The sequence below is a fragment of the Misgurnus anguillicaudatus genome, chromosome 12, assembly GCF_027580225.2.
Source record: "Misgurnus anguillicaudatus chromosome 12, ASM2758022v2, whole genome shotgun sequence".
NCBI lineage: Eukaryota > Metazoa > Chordata > Actinopteri > Cypriniformes > Cobitidae > Misgurnus > Misgurnus anguillicaudatus.
The window spans coordinates 32,401,739-32,423,191 of record NC_073348.2 but is presented as its reverse complement, the minus strand read 5'-3'; the positions used below and the strand labels follow the sequence as shown (position 1 = coordinate 32,423,191).

The window sequence follows — 21,453 nt, the reverse complement described above, 5'->3', positions numbered from 1 at the left end:
GATCGTAATACCTTATTAAGATCCTCTGCTTCATACTTGTCTGTCTCCATTTTTTCTCTTTTAGTCAGTCTTTGAGAAGTTTTAATGCCCATTCTGTATTTTTTTGTGTGATGGCTTCGTAGCTGTCATGCTCTATTTTGTCAAGTTCAGTCTCAGTAAGCTCTCTGTGTCTTGTCGTGGTTGTCGAGTGTTTGTCACAAGATGGCGCCAAACAGACAGTAATCTTTATTGATCTTTATTGGCGCGGAGCGATTTTACTTGTGCAAGTAGTACCGGCTATGCGTTATTATTTTGGAGCGGTTATTATTTGAAAAGAACGAACCTGCAAATGTCTCAACTGACCAATCAGAATCAAGCATTCCAGAGAGCCGTGTAATAAGATAGAGAGTTTGATGGCTTCTGTTCGAAGGAATGAGTTTAGAACACAAGAACACAAGCCTTTGATGACAACTTCAATTGTCGTTTCAAAAAAATATTGTAAAAATGACTGAATAAATGTTTTTTGGATAAAATGGTGTTTGTTTTGCTTAATTGATTAATGTCACTTAAAAGAAGTTTATTAAACCGTTTTTACTTCATTTAATAATTATATGGTGAGTGATTGATCAAACACGTATATGACTTTATACAGCCAAAACATTTTCTGTACCAATTTTATAAAAATAACATTACTTTTAGAGACATTTTTATCTTTAAAATAATAATTTGTTTTTTAATGATTTTTTATTTTATTATTTAGTTCAAATACAGAAATTTCAAGTATAATGCAATAAAAAATGATGAATACAAAGCATTGTAAATACAGCTCAAAATGTGTAAATCGGAGAATAACAAGTATAACATGAAAAATACAAATGAATACAAAAATAAAAGTTTATGAATCAAAGTAGTTATAGATATTTTCAAAAACTTTTTGTTTTGTGGTCTCATGTTTGAAAGGGTTTCCAAGTATACTGCGAGGTCCTATAAAAGTCAATATAGGAGGGTTTCTTTTGTTTGTGTACCATGCATATAAAACGTCGACAAAATAATTTAATTATATAATTATTTCCAGAAAAATATGGGTTTTGGAAACAAAGTAAAATGTCGTTCTAAATTCTAATACTGGGAATTTCTATTTTAGGAATACCTATTTTGAAGTCAGTCCAAAACGAAACAGAAAAGGGGCAACACAAAAACAAATGTTCAACATCTCTAAGTGATGCTCCACAAAAAGTGCATCCATCACAAACATCACGAATGTTTCAATGATTGATCCTGAAAAAGTTGCGGTGGTGATGACGTCATGTAACCCGCGTTATACAGAAGGTGTCGAAGGTAACGTACTTTTGAATGTATTCTCAATATCATTATTGTTATTTTTACAGTGAAAGAAATGTATTTTGTATGGTGTTATATATGCAGCTAAATGTTGTGCTATATGAAGAGTTGCCATTAGGGGGCAACAGTGTTCTATATTAGAGTGAGTTCTGTACTGAATAAAGCAGTAAAAGAATTGAGTGAATCAGCAAACAGCGTGTGAGTGTTGCTCTGTGTGTTACGATAAAATTGTTTATATACATACATCAGCAAGCAACATAATATATAGTGATTAAGTTTATGGCTCGCTTTTATGCGGATAAGGAAGCTTTTCGCGTCCAATTGAAAAGACCTTACGGCACGCCCTATTCCTCGTGGCACGCCCCATTTCTTTCCGACCTCTTGCCGCGCCCATTGCTCCAGCCTGCAGTTACCTCTACTTGGACACAAACAGAATTTAGACACAACTTTTTTCAAGTCTAGCGTTTGCTAGAAATAAAAAAATGACTTCAAAATTCATAAAAATGGTGTTTATCTGTGAAGGTTATCTTGTTGGACAAAACGTGTAATTGTCTATGGAGGAAATGAATAGGATTTTTTATCGGAAGGGCAAACAAATTCACACATATATGATTAATTATTTTATTTTAATAATAAAATATTTTAATATAACATTGCCCGCCCAGCAACAATGTCTTTATTTTTTCTTTTAAATGATCTAATTTTGATGTTTTTTTATTGTTTTCCGGACAGTTTACATTTGGATACACTGCTGTAGTAGCCTATTAATATATTATTATTGTAAATTCTCCAAGAAAAAAATGAATAGGCTTTTAGCAAGGTAACAAGAGTGTCCCGCTCCGCTGATTTCCAGGTTGGCTTTAAAAATACGTCGTCCCTGCGGCACTTTATGGCCGTTTTTCAATCTGAAGGCTGCAGCCTCCGGAAGTCACATATCTAGGCTCCATACGTCATCAAGACTGTCTTGTTTTAGAATATTAACAATTATAGAGTTTATTATTATTTTTAGTTAATCGTATATTGTTGTAATTATGCTTACGACTTGCGAATGTATTGGTAAACCAGACTTGATGACGTATGGACCCTGCATATGCGACCTCCGCAGGCTGCAGCCTTCGGATTGAGAAACGGCCACTCTCCTCATGGAATCAAAATAGATTTGTTTCTTTTAGTCTGAATATGTTAGCCGTAAGGATATATCTATAAACTAGTGTGCACAAAATTTGAAAGCATTAACACGTAGAACTTAGAAGATTTAAGCATTCACAACGTACTGTCTCTTACTTCCGCTAATGATCTTTCATGACGTCATTCTGCTCTTAGATTTACATCAAGATTCCAGGCTGTGAAATCATTTTCTTATGTTATGGAAATATCTATCTATCTATCTATCTGTCTGTCTGTCTGTCTGTCTGTCTGTCTGTCTGTCTGTCTGTCTGTCTGTCTGTCTGTCTGTCTGTCTGTCTGTCTGTCTGTCTGTCTATCTATCTATCTATCTATCTATCTATCTTTTTAAAAGATATATGCTATATACATATAAAAAAGCTATGAAAACCATTCACTTTATCTTTGAATAATTCAACGATCATGTGTCTTGAGATTGTTGCATCCTGGTCTTTAAAATGTGTGTTGTATTGTTTCGTTCAAAGCATAAACCTTATTTCAATAAAAAAATTATTGTGTATTTGAAAAGGAAGAAGAGCCATCCAATATTACCCAAACTTATACTGTTTCAGTGGATATTATGTTAACACATTGAGTTTTTAAGCCACGTTTGTGTGTGGTGAAAGAATATGTAATACTTTTTTCTCAATGCATACTTTATTGAAATATCTCAGTATGACAGTTTTAACTATTTACAGTATATTATGTACATGCAAACGGCATTACAATGTTTCAAAATTGTAATACAAGACTTACATAATGATTCTATAGACCTATTAAATTTTAATCTGTCTGTGGTTGTTAAAAGAAATCATTTTAATCGTGTATTACATTGTTTACTAAATTATTTAATGGCATCTTAAAATATTAACAACACATAATGATAAATATTTATGTATACATACCAAATCACATCTAAAATGCTTAAAGAATTATAAAAGATCAAAAATAAATTCACAGATGAGTGTGATAAAGCTCTCTCTTTCTGTCAGTCTTTTAGCAGGACAGTGATGAAACAGCTGATCTCTGTGAGGAAACGCTGCAGATCTCCATATTAGTGAAGGAGCTTCCCGCCTCACTGCTGCATTCTGGGTATGAAGAACTGGAAGAAATGAGGTTCTTTAGCCTGTGGAGAGCAATGATTAACAGGGTAAGCAGGAAGAGCAGCAAGCTGAGGAAGATGGAGATGTAGACATACACATTCGCAGTCCGGCTATATAAGACAGTGGCCGCCCCTGTTGAAACAGATGTAGGGCTGAATCTCAGGACGGTCTCGCTGTCAAATTCAGTGCCGTTTATCTCATCCAGTGATCCGTCCATTCCAGACATCTCTGTGGGATTTGGAAATCTGTTGGGTAGAGAGAGTATAGACATTTATAATAAATTATTTTACCAAACAATACATATTTTTTAACTAGTTATGAAATATTTGATTTTAGTGTATATTTGAAGAGCCAAGAAGTAAAACATTTTAAGAGCGTTTTAAGTGCTGTAGTCACAGATGACCTTGTATAAATACCAAACAGAATGAAGTTTAATCTATAAAACATTCATCAAATTCTAACCCCAGTAAATCTCACATTTTTCAGGCCCGCAGAGTTCATGGGACACATACACATAACGGTTTCCTAATACCTGTATCTCTCTTTGTGAGGAATTTTGATTTTGTTACCGTTTAATAAAACAACAACAACCAGAACACTTAAATACTTCAGACTGTACGTGAAGTGGATGATAATCACATTTAATTATGCTTTTTGTAACCAGGCAACGTGCGTATCGGTGAACTCATAAGCTGGTGGGTGTTGTTGTTAGGGCCACAGCTGGTCCATTAGGACTTTGGGGTGGTCACACTGGCTCAGCGGTGCACACTGAAGGTCACCCTGTTGTTTACGCCGCCTGCATACTCAGCTCATAAATGATAGATCGAACAGTACCTGTGCAGGAAAATGTCACGGCTTTCAGAGTTTTAAAAGAGCAACATGCCAAATCTATTGTTTGACAGGCTGTCCCTATCAAAAATTGCAATGCAAAAATGTTTGCCACCTTCTCAGAATGTGATCCACAAGTTTATAAAAGAGTTTGTAACATCCTATCAGATGACGACCCAAACCCTAACTCCAAGAGTGATAAAGATACACTACTGTCTGTTTGCAGTCCGATTTACACATTCACATCTGATACAATTGTTACATTCACGGATCTGGCAGATGCTGTTATCCCAATTAAGCGATTTACAGTGGATTACAAAATAAACATGCATGTGTGTTATCTCCCAGACAGCAAACGACTGCGGGCCGGATCAGCACTGGAAATCAGCAGATCCGGTGCGGATCCGGCCCGGAGTCATCGGTAGTCTAGGCTGGGTTCAAACCGAGGGGCAACCTTCCGATCTCTCTAATGAAGCCAACGCGGAAGTGACTTAAACTGCAATTCATCGACTTGCCGCTTGAGGCTGGCTCCAAAAGGGAGTCAATTCCCATAGACTCCCATGTTAAAAATGGCCAACTTTACAGTAGAAAATAATATGTTTACAGCCTGGTACAAAACATGTTTTTGGCCTATATAGCTAATTTTGCCCTTCATGACAACTGTGAGGGGGGTGAATTTTTTTGTAACTCCGTTTAGATTTTATTAAGCCTTAAACGTCTGCATAATTAAGGGCGTGGCCGCTTAAGTGTCAGTTGAACAGCCACTGTTGTCACTAGACTCGCGCTAGGCGGGCGTGGTTTCACCTCAGCTTCACCCATGTCCCGCCTCTTTACCCATTTTCGGTTTTCCGCGAGTAATTTGCGGGAACGCGCGGCCAAGATGGCGACGGCAGGCAACGCCTACTTTAAGCTTCAAAAGCGATCTTCACAAACCAATGGGTGACGTCACGGACACTACGTCCATATTTTTTTACGGTCTATGGTTCAAACCCTTGACCTTTTGCGCTGTTAACACAATGCTCTAACTATTAGTTGGCTATAATTGTAAGCATATGCAAGAAGCAAGCCAGACGTCTCTGATGCTTTCAGCTGGAAAGACTTTCATATTTACAAGCTGACAGTTGCATGATTCACATTTAGTTTTCCTCTGGGACAGGAATAATTCAGCCGAGGTCATGTCAGGTGTGTGGGAATCTGTTTCATTTTGCTGTCAATTTATTAGATAGCAGCAAATTATAGTTAATTATAGCAAAGTATAGTACAAAATAAGTGTTCGGAGTGTCATGTGTGTTGCTCGTGTTTTTAAAATATGTGTTTGTTGCGTCATGTGAAGCATGTGCATCACGCATTTTGTCAAAATAAGTGCCTGCTGCACATGCATCAAAACCGTTTATGATAAAAGAGACGCTCATGTTCACAAAATACACTCCCTTAACACTAAACTCTGATTACGCATGAAATTATGCGAGTATCTGGCAAACGCGAGCGTCTCTTTTGTCATGAACACTTTGGATGCGTCTGCAGCAGGCACTTTTTTTGACAGGACACGTGATGCACACAGGTTCACTCGACACGCAGAACACATATTTTGAAATTACGAGGCTACATACATTTTGTGACGAACTTTGCATCGAGCGTCCTCGAAAAAAGAAGTGACTGGCCGCCACTGGTATAGATCTGATTTCTGTGTGCCATGTGTGTCGTGTTTTAATTATGCATCAGTTTTTCTAATCACTATACTGTTTTTAAACACTGCGTATTTATAAGGTTTGTATTTGTTAGCACATTCTCGGAGCGTTATTGTTTGGTTTCCAACACGGGTATTGAATACCAACGTTTTGCGTTTGTGCTGGAATGATATTATAGATGTGTATTTTTTCACAGCGTTGAGAATTTCAAATATTGCACACAGATGTTGCACAATCCAAGAGAAGTATTTTTAGGATGTGGTCCACCTCATAACACAAAACTTGGTATTTGTTTGTCCGGTGCATTTTTTTGGTCACCGAAGCACTTTTGCGTGAGTCAACAATGTCTGAGGCATGGGCCCAGGGAGCCTGTGTCTAAAGCTTTTTTTATTAAAATAATGATTTATAGCTCCGTTCTGTCTGAGTCATAAAAAGATAGATGCATGCTGAGAAAGACAATTTTTTCCTTCATCCTACTTAAAATCGAAACAACTGTAGGGGACTCACACTTATTTTCCCAAGAACCTTTCTTCAATCAACAGTCAGTTCTTCTACAAATCCAGCTGGCACCCAACTTAACTCTACCTTTAATGTGACCCCCAACAGCTTTTCAATTTATAAGTGAAATCCCCGAGGAAATTTATATCATTGGATTCCTCCTGTGATTCATCCGTCTCTCTATGGTGCACTTTTCCAGTTTCAAGGAGAGTTCAGTGGGTAATTTCAGTCTCTACTGTAATCTCTGTTTATAGATTTCATTACAGGCAAGCTTGTACAACTGGAATGTGCCTATTAAGACAATGACGCTCAAACAAAGAGTTCCACAGAGGATGTTGGAAAGATGATGGAGAGAGAGAGAGAGAGAGAGAGAGAGAGAGAGAGAGAGAGAGAGAGAGAGTTTGCAAGGACTGCAATGATGACATTACGAATGTGTGTCTGAAATATTTATAAAGTGCCTGCAATGCTCACTATGAGCAGATGATTTCTTTGTAATGTGTTATTTTAAAATCACTTCTGTGGTTACACTTCATGTCAGGATAATTGAATCATTAAATGCATTATTCTTAAACAATTTAGCTATTTTTAAAGTGTTTCATGAAGGTGCATCTTGAAATATCAGTGCAACTTCTCATTAAGAAGATTAGAATTATATATTAGTTTAAAATCAGTACATAATTACAGTTTACATTTTAATTACATTTAAATCATTTTTTATATATTTTCAAATAGTTTAGCAATTAATGAAGAAGAGTGATAAAAATATTTCACAATATCTGAAATAACTAGAAAATATATATATATATATTTTTTTTAAATGACACACAGTATATTAACAGTTTACCCAGAATGCCATTCAAATCAGGTCTCATGACTGTTAAAATAGTTCAGCTATTTAACGTTGAATAAAACTTTATTTGTGACACAAAATCCTCCTCAGACTGTAATATAACAGATGGTACATCATTGATCAAAGAAACTACTGACCTTTAGTATGCAGAAGAGTGTCGTCGTACTAAAACACACAGCTATCCATAGCGCTCATCTCATTGTCCTGCTGTGAATTCCTCATGGGTTTTCTCCAACTATAAAACATTCGCAGAAATAGATGCCACTCTCGTCTGATAGTGAAAGAGGAAGAGACGTGAACGCGTTCGGTCTGATGCGCCGAGTCTCAACAGTGGGCTTGATATTGACTGTCCAGCTGTTGTACTCTAAATTCCCCCTCCCACTTTGCTTCATTTCATTCCTATCATCTCTCTCCCTTTCTCATTCTCTCTCTCTCTCATCTCCATTGACGTATTTTAGTCTTTCTTTTTCCTTCAGATCGTTTTGTGAATTCATTTTTCAATTAAAGACGTTTGATCGCCACTGAAAAAAGGTCATGCGGTGACACATCCACCTTTCAATGACTACAATTAGCATTTGAATACCTTTTTGATATAAGCTTGTCTTGCAGATGGTGCCGTTTTTGACACCAGCGACAAAAGCAAGGTTGTTTTCAGTATGTTTTGGTGCAATGCGATCACTCACTTGTCATTTTTCCATGGTGCTGTGCTCAGTCATTTATATCAGAAATAATCACTACCCTCATCATCATCATCATCATCATCATCACAGAGGACAGGCCTGTCAAGGCTGCAAACATCAGGCTTTATTCTCACAGATGAAACATCAAGGTCTTTATGATATAAGGACTGTACATATCTGACTGTTCTGCTTTGTAAATCAAGCATGAACGCCTTTATTGAACCTATGAATGATTTAGTGCAGAACAATCGTGTTCAGATTTGTTACATTGCAACTGCAAATGAAAAGAGGTACTGAGGATTCTGATTTTATCATTGAAACGGTGCAAAACATTGGCGATCTGACTAACTGCATTTCAGAAAATCACAATGGGGTCTCTGTCTGATTAAATCTTGTGATTTGTTATCTCGGTAACCGAATTTATGACATGTCTTCCCACAGAGAGGCTGGCATATGCACGGATCTTGGACTGGAAGCAGTGGGGCAAAGCTATGCATGTCAATAGGACAGCCGCGTCATGCCTTCTGGGAACGTCTTATCTTCTCGGTTCTGTGCGCTGAAGATGGCAGAATCTCTTTTGGATTCTGGATCGCTGCAAGCTGTCTGGGATGAGTGACATAAATTCTGTTTATAAAGTTATAAAGATTGATTGTGTTTCCGCTTACCAGTCATTACAGATTTAACTCTTTTTACCAACTATTTAAACTATTCATCTTAAAATTGTCTTGCATGGAAGGGGAGACAGAGGACATCTATTCGTATTGGCGCACCTCCACCAGTATCATCCCATGGGCCCACTAGGGAACGTAAGTACCGATTTCAAACCCTGCTGTGCTTGAATCTGTCCTTTGGGCCTTCATAATTGCTCCAGCGCTGAGGCGCATAAGAGACCGCTGTTGGGTTTTGATAAGAACACCGCCTTGGTTGATTTTTTCTTCGAATCCATAAAATTGTATAAATCGGAGTTTCTTATTCCCTGGGCGCAAGTGATTCAGCTCTGCTGTAAGTGTTTGGTGTGTCTATTCCCATCGCATGCAAGTGGGTCAGATGCCAGTTGACTCGAGCACAGCCTGAATCATTTTGATTAGACTGTGGTCTTACTGCAGGGAAAGGGTGGCATTGGCAATGAATCATCCGGTAACCCGTCGTCTGCTCTACTGGTTTCGACTAGAATGTCATATTTAAAGGAGCTTTGTGGCAGAAAAAGGCAACGTGTCAATCAGGATTATCCCGTGCAATACTCTAAGCTTTATTTGGTGGTTTACACGGCGGAGCATGTCAGAGTCGCAACAAATTCTTCTCAGCTCAGATGATGGCATTTGCACAGTAATACAAGTCTAAGAGGACTGTGTATATGTCATGTAAAACAAGCAGCTTTCACTCTTTCATACAGGCATACACAATAAAAAAATAACACTTTGAATAAAGCAAAGCCTATTGATATTAAATAACCATCTGGATGCTGTACAGTCACTAAATCTGTTGAGGACTATTTGGGTGCATTGTTACATTTAATCCATTGTGTGAGGTAATTACAATTGACCCCTACCGTAATTCAATACAAATGTCCTCATTAAATGTCATTGTGTTTTTATTTATAACAGCATAAAAATAACACGGCTGACAAAGCAGTGATGCACCACATACTATATTACTTTCCTCTATTGTGTAGCCCTCTCAAAATAAACTACAATTGAAGACAAAATGATTAGCCCCCTTGGTATGAGCAAAGAAAGCTGTAACAAAGAAATCCAATGTTTCTCATTTTGATCTTCAATTAAAAAATATGATGTTTCATTAACATAAAACAATTGAAAGTGTGTGTGAGGGGATTACACTATGAAATAAATGTTTTTCTTTAATACACACTGGACTAGAAACATGATGATGTCCAGTCATGACTTTTAGTTTCACTGGGGAATTAATATGAAGTTTCACGAAGCCCAAATCATTCACAATGGGTGAACCCAAATACTATAGTTCAGCAAAATATTTTTGAGCTACACAAATTAGAAAGTGGCTTTAAGGAGTTAAAACCATAGAAACATCTATTTCCAGAATCAGGGCAATAATGAAGACATTTAAATCGACTGGAGCTTTGAATTTGATGCGAGCTGCTATAGGAAGCCAGTGTAACTTGATGAGGAGAGGAATGACGTGCGCCCTCTTTGGCTCATGAAATACCACTCTTGCCGCAGCATTTTGGATCATCTGTAGGGGTTTGGTTGTGGAACGACAAGTGGAGTTGTGTGTCATCCGCATAGCAGTGATAAGAAAAGCCATGTTTCCGAATGACAGAGCCCAAGGATGTCATGGAAATCAAAAAGAGCAGTGGTCCAAGCACTGAGCCTTGAGGTACCCCAGTACTGAGACATTGGGGTTCGGAGACGTCACCTCTCCAGGATACTCTAAATGACCTACCTGAGAGGTAAGAACTGAACCACAGTAGGCTTTGAGGGTCGACAGGAGGATGTGGTGATTGACCATGTCAAAGCAGCAAATAGATCCAGTAGGATCAGCACAGATGATTTGGAGGCTGTCCTTAAGGCTGCAATGACGGAGAGCAGAGCATTTTCGGTGAAGTGACCGGTGGAGAGACTCTTGAAACCAGACTGGTTGCTGTCCAGGAGTTTTTTTGTTTGAAGTAGGACAAGAGCTGGTCAAAAACCACACGCTCAAGAGTCTTGGCAATGAATCCTAGTTCCTTGACCTGAACCATACAGAAAATGACTGGAATGAACTGAAGAGGAGAGAGCAGCAACATTTGAAGGGTCTGGAGAAATTTTGTATGAAGGCATAATCTAAGATCACTTGCCATTAATTTTTCAACCTCCTCAGACATTATAATGCAAGACTTGGACATTCTAATACAAGAGCGGGTTTCCTTGCAAATTGAGGTAGCAAAGAGTATTAAATGGGTATTCAATTTTTTATGATGTGACCCCCCCACATTCAAATATTTTTCATCAAACATTGGATTTTTGTGAATTTTTAAAATAATGCAGATTTATTTTGTCCACAACTGTATGTAAAACCTAATTTAAGTTCATTTAATAAAATCTGAAAGGTCTCCTATTCAAATTAGTTGCTCGATGTTAAGTTATTTTAAATCCCTTTTTAATCACCCCATTTGTCTTATTTTACTACATCAAACTCCATTACATCTTTAGCTCTGCAGTGTCTTTGCGCCATAAGGAGACTTGCCGTTGACAGTTTACAGCAAATGAGAAGTGGAAATTTATTGCTGAACCTCAGCTGCCTACGGCTTGTCAGCTGCAATACATCAAAGTAATAGAATGGCAAAGGCCCAATTCAATCTGCCCTCTGAAATGTACAGTTACAACCATCTCCACACTATTCATGTTGTAAATTATCACACAACATCAAGGTAATTTCTTATACAGCTGTTGATTTTGGCCTTTTGGTTTGAGCACGCACACATCAAAACACAGAAATTCCATACGGGTTTACTTAAGCTGGAAAATAAACCATTATGAAATTATTTCATCCCCCAACTATAGCAAACAGACTTAATCTCCAGCTCTAGGCTTTGTGTATTATGTCAAGATGTTTGTTTACCGACAGTATCTGATTGAGATCTCAGTAAGCATGCAGCCTCTGTCTGTCTATTATTGTTGAAATGTCTGTTTTTACCAGACAAAAAGGAAACGACATTGTTAGGGATGGTAAGGAAAAAATTCATCGGTTCCAGACAGAGACGGTTTCCAGGAATAAACACATTGATTCTGTTAAGACAGGAAGAGTTCCTTTACTCTGTAAATGCAATGTTATGGATTGGCATGTTATGGATTTCACTGTAGGGAAACACATGGATGTGAATGGTGACTGTGAGATGGTCAATCCCACATTTTCATAGTATATTCAAACTAAATGATGACATAATTTTTTTTAGTTAGACTATAAATGTTGAAATTTCCCAAAAGTTTCTGTTTACATAAAGTGCTGTTTTCCCATCATTTGCTCAGAATTAATTTATGTAAGATGGGCTGACGTGTTTGTGTTTATGCTGTTGAATTCAGCCCTGCTGCATTTTAATTGTAATGAATTTTGTATTGGATTTACAGTGTGACACCTGTACATAATTTCAGACCCTTGAACCACAGCTTTGTAATGACTGTTTCACAGCGAGAGTCCATCTAAGTCTGATTTAACTGAGCAACACACATACATCTGTAAACTGTAAATCTGGATATATTTTATGTTAAATGTCAAGCAATACAGTCCTGCAGTGTTACCGCTCTTCTAAAAACAGGCATGTATGTAATTCTTGCATAATTATTATACAGATGGATTTTATGAACTAATCTCAAATAAGAAACTGCATGAAATATTTGTACTTTTGGAAAGTAATTTATTGCACCAGTGAACTGCAAAAATTAAAATGGTGGAATAATTACTGCACCTAAAAATACTAGACTTATACGCATAGAAATTTGAACATTTAATATTTATGTTAAAAAAGTTAGGCTAACTTTAAGCTACGTCAACTCATCTCTAGCAGTGTTTCTTAACCAAACCTCCAAATGGGCTAAAGCAAGTACAAATAATTTTTTAAAATATTTTTACTTCTTTCTATGGCAAACTCTAAAATATTTTAATTTATGGGGAGTGAGGGAGCTTGAAGTCAAAAAGCTGAGCAGTGCCCTGTGCGTAATGAAGAAACGCGTGCGCAGTTCCTATGGTTACACTCTCACGTGACTGATCCTCAAGATGAGCCTCATTAGCATTAATTTGCAATGTCTGGAAAAGCAACAGGGCTGAATACCAATGTGGTAATTAGTCTCGTGTCGATTGGTCACGGACGTCGACGTGCGCGTATAAAAGAGTTGAAGTGACAGTCAAGTTCAAAGCACTTCAATCATCTTATTGGATTTTAAAGGAGTTTAGCGCAAAACGCAAGGTTTGGTGTTCTTTACCAAGTTCAATTAATTGTAATTTATTCGTGCTGAATCTATTTTTCACGTGCATGTATCTAATTGTTGATCTGTTTATGTAAGTGCATGTTTGGTAAATGTGACGTAAGTTAACGTACTTGAATGACCTTTCTCCTGATTTATCTTAAAGATGAGTTCCCGAAGCCTCGCTCCTCTTTCTAGTCAGGGCAACATCATGGGGTTGGGAAGAGTGGATGCCATGCGCGCTCACAAGCCCGGCCAAAGAGTCGTACTTGGCGTTTTGAGCGAGAATGATCAACATAATCGAGTATTTGGAGAGGTTCGTGACGGATGGTTATATTTTGCTTAATTTCTGTATACAAACATAACGGTTCGTTTACTTTATTTTTTTTAAAGGTTTCATCCAAGTATGCCCCAGCTTTGCATGACTTTCCTGTCAATAACGCCCGCGTTTGCCAGGCTAACATTAAACTTGGCGTCCACGTGCCTGAGCCGGTGAACGCACGGTCAAGTGAACAACCGAAGTCGTTTTTGTTGGCCTCGGAGCTTCTGTTACTGGATGATGCAGTTAATGATGTTGGCTCAGGTATTATACAACAGTTGTCACTTATTGTATGTTTTTATACCTTTTATCAGGGACTTTAAAGTATATCAATATTTAGGGTCATCCTTGGATGCATCCATGGAGTCGCTGCCAGAAGAGGAAGCAGCTTCTCAGGATATCTTGTGTGTCCCAGAATATTCTGAGGACATCCATCGATATCTGCGTGAATGTGAAGTTAGTATATGTGGGCTACATATTTTGGTTTCTTAAAGGAATAATACATTTGCAGTGCTGCTAAACCCCTTTTGCAACCTTTGCTTTTAAGTTGGTAACATGCTGTGTCCCTCAGATTAAATACAGGCCGAAACCCGGCTATATGAGAAAGCAGCCGGACATAACCAATTCCATGAGGGTTATCCTTGTTGACTGGCTGGTTGAAGTGGGTGAGGAGTACAAGCTGTGTTCCGAGACCCTCTACTTAGCCGTGAATTACATGGACCGCTTTCTGTCATGCATGTCCGTGCTAAGGGGAAAATTGCAGCTTGTGGGAACGGCTGCTATACTCCTAGCTGCGTAAGTGATTAGATCTTGTCCTTAAAGTGCGTTCTCTGGCAAATTTAAATAACTCTACTCTGATTAGGAAATATGAGGAGGTGTATCCTCCTGAGTTGGATGAGTTCGTGTTCATCACCGATGACACCTACACAAAGAAACAGTTACTTCGGATGGAGCAGCACCTGCTCAGAGTGCTTGCTTTTGACATGACGGCCCCCACCGCTTTTCAGTTTTTGATGCAGTACAATTTGGAAGAGCGTATCTGTGCCAGGACTGTGAACCTGGCTTTGGTGAGACTTTTTTTTTATGGTGAATTGTTAGACTTGTTGAATTGGATATTGATTTTTCTGTTCCCTGTGCCATAGTATCTTTCAGAGTTGAGCCTGCTTGAGGTGGATCCTTTTGTGCAGTATCTACCATCCAAGATTGCTGCTGCAGCTTATTGTCTGGCCAACTATACTCTAAATGGGGCTCTGTGGGTGAGTTATTGGTCTTTGACGTTTTTATTTAGAGAAACCAATTGCTAGCTCTAATGCTTTAGTGTATGGTGTGTTTGTGTTAAGCTCGTTTCTAATCCACCAATAATGGGTTTTTGCATTTCTGACAGCCTGAGAACCTGTATGCCTTTACTGGTTACTCTCTAAGTGTCATTTGCCCATGTTTGAAGGAGCTTCACAAGCTCCATGTTGGTGCAGCAGGTCGACCCCAGAGGGCAATCCAGGAAAAGTTCAAGAGCTCCAAGTAGGCAGGACCTCTTGTGTACAAGTTCTTTATAAATTATAAATCGGTTTCCCTAATGACTTTTCTTTTAGGTATGGTGGTGTGTCTCTACTTGAACCCGTGGAGACTTTACCTCTACTGTAGTGCTATGATGGTGACCATATGGATGCCTCAAGGCCAATGAAATAACTGCAGCGCTTAATATTCTGTAAATACTGAATGAAATGGTTTTTAAATGTGCCTTTTTAAACTTTAAAATTGTGATTTTTATCATAGCTTTATTTTAAAACCTAAGTAACCAATAAAATGGCGACTTGTTTCGAGTCTGACATGCAGTTGGTCTGATGGCTGTACATTGGACGGAGTAGAGCAAATTGCTTGTTATCGCTCCCTGCTTTAATTTTACTTTGTCCTGTATTTTAATATTTTGTACCCATATCATGTGCCTGATTGTAATGTGTTGCTTCAATAAAATGAAACAAGAGCCAATGCTTGTGTTTGTGAGTTTTTTAAAAATGCAGAAATCAAATGTGTTCCTCTAGATTAAATGGTAGGACATTGTGTTAAGGCAAAGGGATTGGGAACATGCATACTGTGCAATATAAAGCCTGCATAGTGCATACACTGGATAAATTGCCACTATCAAACATGTGGAGTATGGCGCCCTCTGGCGTTCGGTTGTGGGAGCGCTGTGAGGTGTCATGCTAGACTTGAAATTCTCCAAACCTTTTGTTTAACTTTTAAAACAAAATCGTGTTCTCATTACACAAACACATTTACAAATAGTTGTAATTATCCGGTGTGTAAATCGGTTTAAAAAATGAATTTCTTAAAACGGGTTTGTTATAGTCTATTTACCGCTCTGACGAGAACAAAATTCACATACTAAAAATATTTACTTCTAAAAACGACAGTTTTGCGCTCAAAACGTACGTTACGGGAGCGTTTCTAGCGCACGATATGTAACAAAGTATCGCGGGCTCGTGCTTCATATCTAGTCGGACTCGCTTGGCTACATTAATTTAGTCCCTTGGCAACGCAATGTGAAAAAAATAGCCACTCTACTGGGCGTCAGTCTTTTAGAGCACACGTGTTTGAAAAGTTTTTGGCTTGTTTTGCGTGCCTCCATATCCTTTGAAAGCGTCCTTTGATGGAGTCCACAGAACCGGCCGAAGTTCAAAAAATTCGGGTGCACTACAAGAAGGCGCTACAGTGCCTGAAAACTGGTCTCCAGTACGATGAAATTGGGAATGAAGGACAAGCTCTCATATTCTACAAACAGGGCCGACAACACCTCCTGAGTGGTCTGAAGGTAAACACCAAAGGGAACCAGCACTTCAGTACCAGCTGGGACTTCGCGCGACAGACGCAGGTCAAGATGCATAAGACCTTGACCACCATCACTTCTCGTATAGAGACACTGGACTCCAGACCTACAGAGGGTCAGCAGCTTTATCCCACCCTTCCAGCCTTACAGGACCCCCAGCCCCTCAGACTACATCGCCAAAACAACCAGGTCTCGGGTTCAGGAGGGTCACCAGCAGTTCCTGCCTCACCTGTGGTGGGTTTTGAAGTTCCCAGTGAGGTTCCACCAGTATACACCCCACAACCAACAAATGGGCATTTGTCCATTTCTAATGGAGGGCCATTTGAAAGTGCTCTAAACCAGATGCCTCAACGTCAGGCGTGTGCACCGGACAATCTCAGAGAGGCTGGGATGGAGATCATGTTCTTGCCCGATGGGGTACAGATGTTCTTTGTGTCCGCTGAGGGCCAGGTCAGCGTCCCCTCTTATCCGGGGTACCTGAAAATAATCAAATATAACAACCAGAACTCCAGTTCCAGATATGCACCAGCCTACCTACAGGTAACAGTTTTTGATAAAATTGGCTTTATAACATGAATAGATATAGTGGAGTACTTTTGAAAACTATAGTTACAAAAATAAAGGTGCTGCTAGCGATGCCATACAAGAACCATTTTTGGTTCCCCAAGGAACCATTTCTTATTTTTCACTACAAATGAATATTATGTGAAACAAAGATTCTTCAGATGTTAAAAGTTCCTTATGGATCCATATACAGCCAAAAATGGTTGTGTAACCCCTTTATTTTTAAGAGTGCATGTGTGTGTGTTTATTTTTAGGTTTGGCAATAGGGCGATTATTTGAAAATGTCTTAAACAGCGAAACCGATAATACATCTAAAGGGTTTGATTCCTGTCAAGCATAACTAAGATTGCTATCATGCTTATGTTATACAATCACATTCTTATACTGTAAGTAATGCGACAGAAAGAAAGAGCAAGTGTCTTTCATTTAAGCAAAAGCTTTATCTTTATTTGGGTTATTTTTGATATGACTCGGACTCTCTGATTGGTTTTGGTTAGAGCTTTAAACCACATATCTGACAGTTTTGGTGTGTTGGCACTGTTTATAAACATTTTACTTGCTGTCAAGCAGCAACTTTGTTGTTCCTCCTGTTCTATTACAATTTCAAAAGCTAGTTTAACCGGACTTTGTGTCTGTTTTTTCAAGGCTTTAGGTCTAACATCAGTAGTTTTGTAAAGATTTGGTCTGCCCGCTGTTTCAGCAGATAAACATTTCACTGGCTGTTGGCGTCAGCTATGTGCAGAATTGGCAGGTTTTAAAGGCTGTTTACTGTTCCCATCATTGTGGGATTTGATTTGGGACGCGTGCAACAGGCCTCTAACTCGATTGATGTGTGTGCCCATGCAGTAGTGTCCCATTGTCTCGCTTTAGCCATCCAGAACAATGGGGGGCTTTCAGCATGCATTAGAATTCCACATTTTTGTCCACAATCCACAAATGTCACCTTGATGTTCAAATACTTAAGTGCAAATGTAAATTTTGTTTCATGTGTTTGCAGGTATGTGATTGGATCTATCCGCTGTACCCAGACTCACCCGTTTTTCTCAGCAACAAAGGTGTGTTTACATTCCCTGACGTCACCGCAGCAGTACCGGGGTCCTATGTGGGGTTGGTACTGTCCCCAGAACTGTCTGCATCTCAGAGGGCTTTATTCAGACAGCAACTGTCATTGCTGGCCCAGCTCCGAGTCCAGGTAATAAAACTAGTTATGTAATAAAAGTACTGTATGATGACTTGATGACTTGATCCAGAGTTAGAAGGTGTCCAGCATCAGATTTTTTAAAAAGCCCTTGAAGCCAATGTGTGTTTTTTTTTGCACATATAAGATTAAAGTCTGAACTTACAAACCATTATTTTTAGAGGATTTAAAAAATATTTCCTATAGAATTATTTAAATTTTTTAGATGATCATTATCAAAAATTATCATTACCGCAACATGATATTCCATTAAATAAATGCATTTACAAACTCATGTTTCGGTAATGAGAACTAAAAAGTTGTTTAGGTGCTATGATGACAAACAAAATTTCAACTTTTATCTGGAGAAAAAAATAAGAACTGCTTACCTGGTCACAGTCAATTATGTCCCTTCCAACCTTTTTTTTGTTGATAATGTTAGTTCCTTGAGGGCTTAAACAATGATTGAAAATTGTTGCGGAGGATGAGAAAATTGGTCTTGGACACATTTATATTCCTTATTATTGTCTCTACATTTACCAATGATCACCAAATAGCACATGTTTCTTTACTGTAAATGTGTATAGTAGAACATGCACTGAGGCTTTTAATTTTTTAGATTTTTTAATTATAAATATTTCCATGTCAAACAACCTAAATCCAGTCATGGACACGTTGCGGTAATGATAATTTTCCCCTTAAATGTGGAAAAAACAACAACATTGTTTTGTATGATGTCATTTGAAATCTTGTGCAAAATAGTACATGAAGAGATGTTTGTAACTGTATGCTTCTTATTTTGATACTCTTTTTTTTATCAAAATGTTTCATGACACCTCATAAGTCTAATTTCGTGAGAATCACCCACTGTGTTTTACTATATTCAATTATAATAGTTTTCATAATGTATGCAATTATTTTTAGATGTTGCCTCGCTAAAATAGTTTTATGTGACCTTAACTAAAGTCTGTTTTTAAAGGTTGATGATGGACCAGCTGGAGCTACAGGGACAGACAAAAGTGAAAAGGTTCCTATTGGTCCTCCTTCAGAAACATCACCTGGAGAAGTGGATAAAGTTCTTCCTGGTTGGAGTGAAAAAGTTTCACAGTCCATTTTAGCAGGTCTGAACTTCAGAACAAATTTCACATTATGAACATCAAATAGGCTTACATTTGCCTTATTAATCTTATTAATGATAGATCTTTCAGTTTCTAATAATGGAATAACTTATTAAAATAAATTTGATAGATGTATTTAAGAATAATAAATAAATACACATTACATAATTGCTTCAAATTTTAATCATGCACACAACGATAAAAGGTCTACTAGCGGTCGCTGTTCAGTAATTAAAACAGTTAGATACTGAAACAACTACATTGTGAAATAACCCTTTTCTGGGTAGATTTCGATAAACTATAATTGATATAACCTCAATAAAAATATTTTGTAAGACAAACATGTCTGTTTCAATGTACAGGGACTTCCTGGCTGAGTCAGGGGCTTGAACGAGGAGCTGAAGTGACGGGTAAAGCCATCCAGAGAGGGGCGAGTAGACTACGAGAAAACATAACTCCAAATGAGACCCCAGCAGAGGTCAGTCCCACAGTTACCAAGAGCCTAAATGCAGCAAAACAGGCAACCGGAGGTGCTGTGAAAGTCAGCCAGTTTCTAGGTAAAAAATATTAAATTCAGATTGGATAACTCAAGTGTGAATTTGGTTTTATACCGGCTTCCGGTTAGCACTGTATGCAATAACTGTTTCGTTCATCAGTGGATGGCGTCTCTGCTGTGGCTGGTAAAGTGAGCAAGGAACTCGCTCCACACATCAAAAAACACGGCGGCAAACTTATACCAGAATCCCTCAAGAAAGATGATGATGGCACAGTGGATGGAGTCAAACATGTGGCTGGAAGCAGTTTTCAAGGTAACCAAAAAGATCCTTAAAATTTTAGGTTTAGTTTCAACCATCAAGCCATCATTGTAGCTCCGCTACTAGTGTTTTAACTATTCTGCTTTTTTATTCAGAGAGTTATTTGAGTTGTTTAATCCGTAGAAATACTTGACATTACATTACAAAATTAAAACCATTTCAAATTTTCAGTAATGTATTGATTGTGTACTTTCCATAAGGCTTTGACATTGTTGTGGCTTTAAGGAACCCCATAAATATTTTGGTCAGGCTTTAATGTAATTATGCAAACATTGTAGGTTTATCAAATCTATGGTCCAGTATGGAAACGGCAGCGAAAACTATCGGCAAAAGTTTAACTTCTGAAACAGTGACTACTGTGAGGCACAAGTAAGTGTTGTTATTTTTAATCTAACCTTGAGGATTATCTTTAATTCATTTCTCTTCATCTTTTTCTCAAGTCTTTTTATATACCCGTCTAAACTTTACTGTTTGGTGAAAGGGTTTAATTCACTTTTTCCTGTTGCTTTGACAGATTTAGGGGTCTGGGAAACCTTTTGGACCCCCCTAGCTACAAATAAATGGTGGCGGGTAAAGCACTGAGCTTTTTCTAACTAATGCTCTCTAACCACAATGGTTTAAGTTTATGGTTGTTGAACTGGTGCCTGTTTTTGCTCTCTGTCAGTGTTTTTATGAATTAAACCTAATATAAAATGTATCTTCTGTGTTCTGAAATTATTTCCTTTCAAAAATCACTTATCTGCCATTAATTAATAAAACCCCAATAGTCACCACTTAAAGCCCATAAATCATTCAGTAATTTCATTATTCCTGTTGGGAATGGTTCTCTTAGTTCATCTAAATCTTTTTGATCAGGTATGGAGATGAGGCAGGTCAGGCTGCAGACACTGCAGTCCAGTCTGCTGTCAATGTAGGTGTCACAGCTTTTAATGTGGATAACCTGGGCATCAAGGGTGTACTGAAGACCACGGGCAAGCAGACTGCAATAGCAATGGCAGACAATAAATCAGGAGCAGAGAAAACCGAAAAGGCAGAAGAGGCACTTACAAAAAAACGGGATGAGAAAAAATAACTTTTGCTGAGAAAATCGTCTTGAAGGCGATCTATTTCTGTATCTTTAGGATATATTAAGGAAAATTATTATTTTGTGTTGATAATGAAATATGATAATCTGATATGACGTCACTTTACTGTTCAGTATTTACAGAAAAAGCACTCAGGCACTTAACTTCTACCTTTTTTATAGCTTTCCATAAATATATTTTAAATTTCATAAAGATATTTTTATCCATGTTTTATTGGTTCAAAGCTTATTCTAAAGGTTGTATTTATAAAAGATCCTATTTGCTTAAATATATCTTGCCCATTTAAATTGTAAATACAGTTCACTTTCTCTATCCTCTAATCTGTGTGTTTTGTGAATCGAAAATAAAAGCATAAACTTACTTACATGATATAATACATTGATAACATTTCGTAAGAGTTTTAAATGGTAATCTAAGCAAAGCACATAGGTTTTAGAAAGTTTTAGATAGATGGGATACAGCCACGACCTAAATCTCGCGAGATGTTAGGTTTAGAATAAA

General features: G+C 37.9%; 3 protein-coding genes across 5 annotated transcripts; 2 read left to right on the top strand and 1 right to left on the bottom strand.

The window, feature by feature from the left end:
* Positions 1–3,105: 3,105 nt before the first annotated feature.
* On the bottom strand, positions 3,106–8,109 carry LOC129446781 (serine-rich and transmembrane domain-containing protein 1). The gene is made up of 2 exons (XM_055208076.2): positions 7,589–8,109; positions 3,106–3,832 (listed from the first exon to the last, which is right to left on the bottom strand). The coding sequence occupies exon 2, from the start codon at positions 3,811–3,813 to the stop codon at positions 3,481–3,483; it is 333 nt and encodes a 110-aa protein (XP_055064051.1). The 5' UTR covers positions 3,814–3,832; positions 7,589–8,109; the 3' UTR covers positions 3,106–3,480.
* A 4,785-nt stretch (positions 8,110–12,894) lies between these two features.
* Positions 12,895–15,355, top strand: ccna1 (cyclin A1). The gene is made up of 9 exons (XM_055208092.2): positions 12,895–13,052; positions 13,217–13,366; positions 13,444–13,633; positions 13,710–13,825; positions 13,941–14,164; positions 14,232–14,436; positions 14,512–14,625; positions 14,754–14,887; positions 14,959–15,355. The coding sequence occupies exons 2-9, from the start codon at positions 13,217–13,219 to the stop codon at positions 15,008–15,010; spliced, it is 1,185 nt and encodes a 394-aa protein (XP_055064067.1). The 5' UTR covers positions 12,895–13,052; the 3' UTR covers positions 15,011–15,355.
* A 411-nt stretch (positions 15,356–15,766) lies between these two features.
* Positions 15,767–21,278, top strand: sparta (spartin a). 3 transcript variants are annotated; one of them, XM_055208091.2, is made up of 8 exons: positions 15,768–16,733; positions 17,755–17,949; positions 18,914–19,055; positions 19,415–19,609; positions 19,709–19,861; positions 20,146–20,236; positions 20,382–20,437; positions 20,723–20,813. In XM_055208091.2, the coding sequence occupies exons 1-7, from the start codon at positions 16,017–16,019 to the stop codon at positions 20,425–20,427; spliced, it is 1,539 nt and encodes a 512-aa protein (XP_055064066.2). In that variant the 5' UTR covers positions 15,768–16,016; the 3' UTR covers positions 20,428–20,437; positions 20,723–20,813. The 3 variants fall into 3 exon arrangements, with proteins under 3 accessions (XP_055064064.2, XP_055064066.2, XP_055064065.2); XM_055208089.2 differs by lacking the exon at positions 20,382–20,437 and having other exon boundaries at positions 15,767–16,733; positions 20,723–21,278; XM_055208090.2 differs by lacking the exon at positions 20,723–20,813 and having other exon boundaries at positions 20,382–20,562.
* The last annotated feature ends 175 nt before the right edge of the window (positions 21,279–21,453 follow it).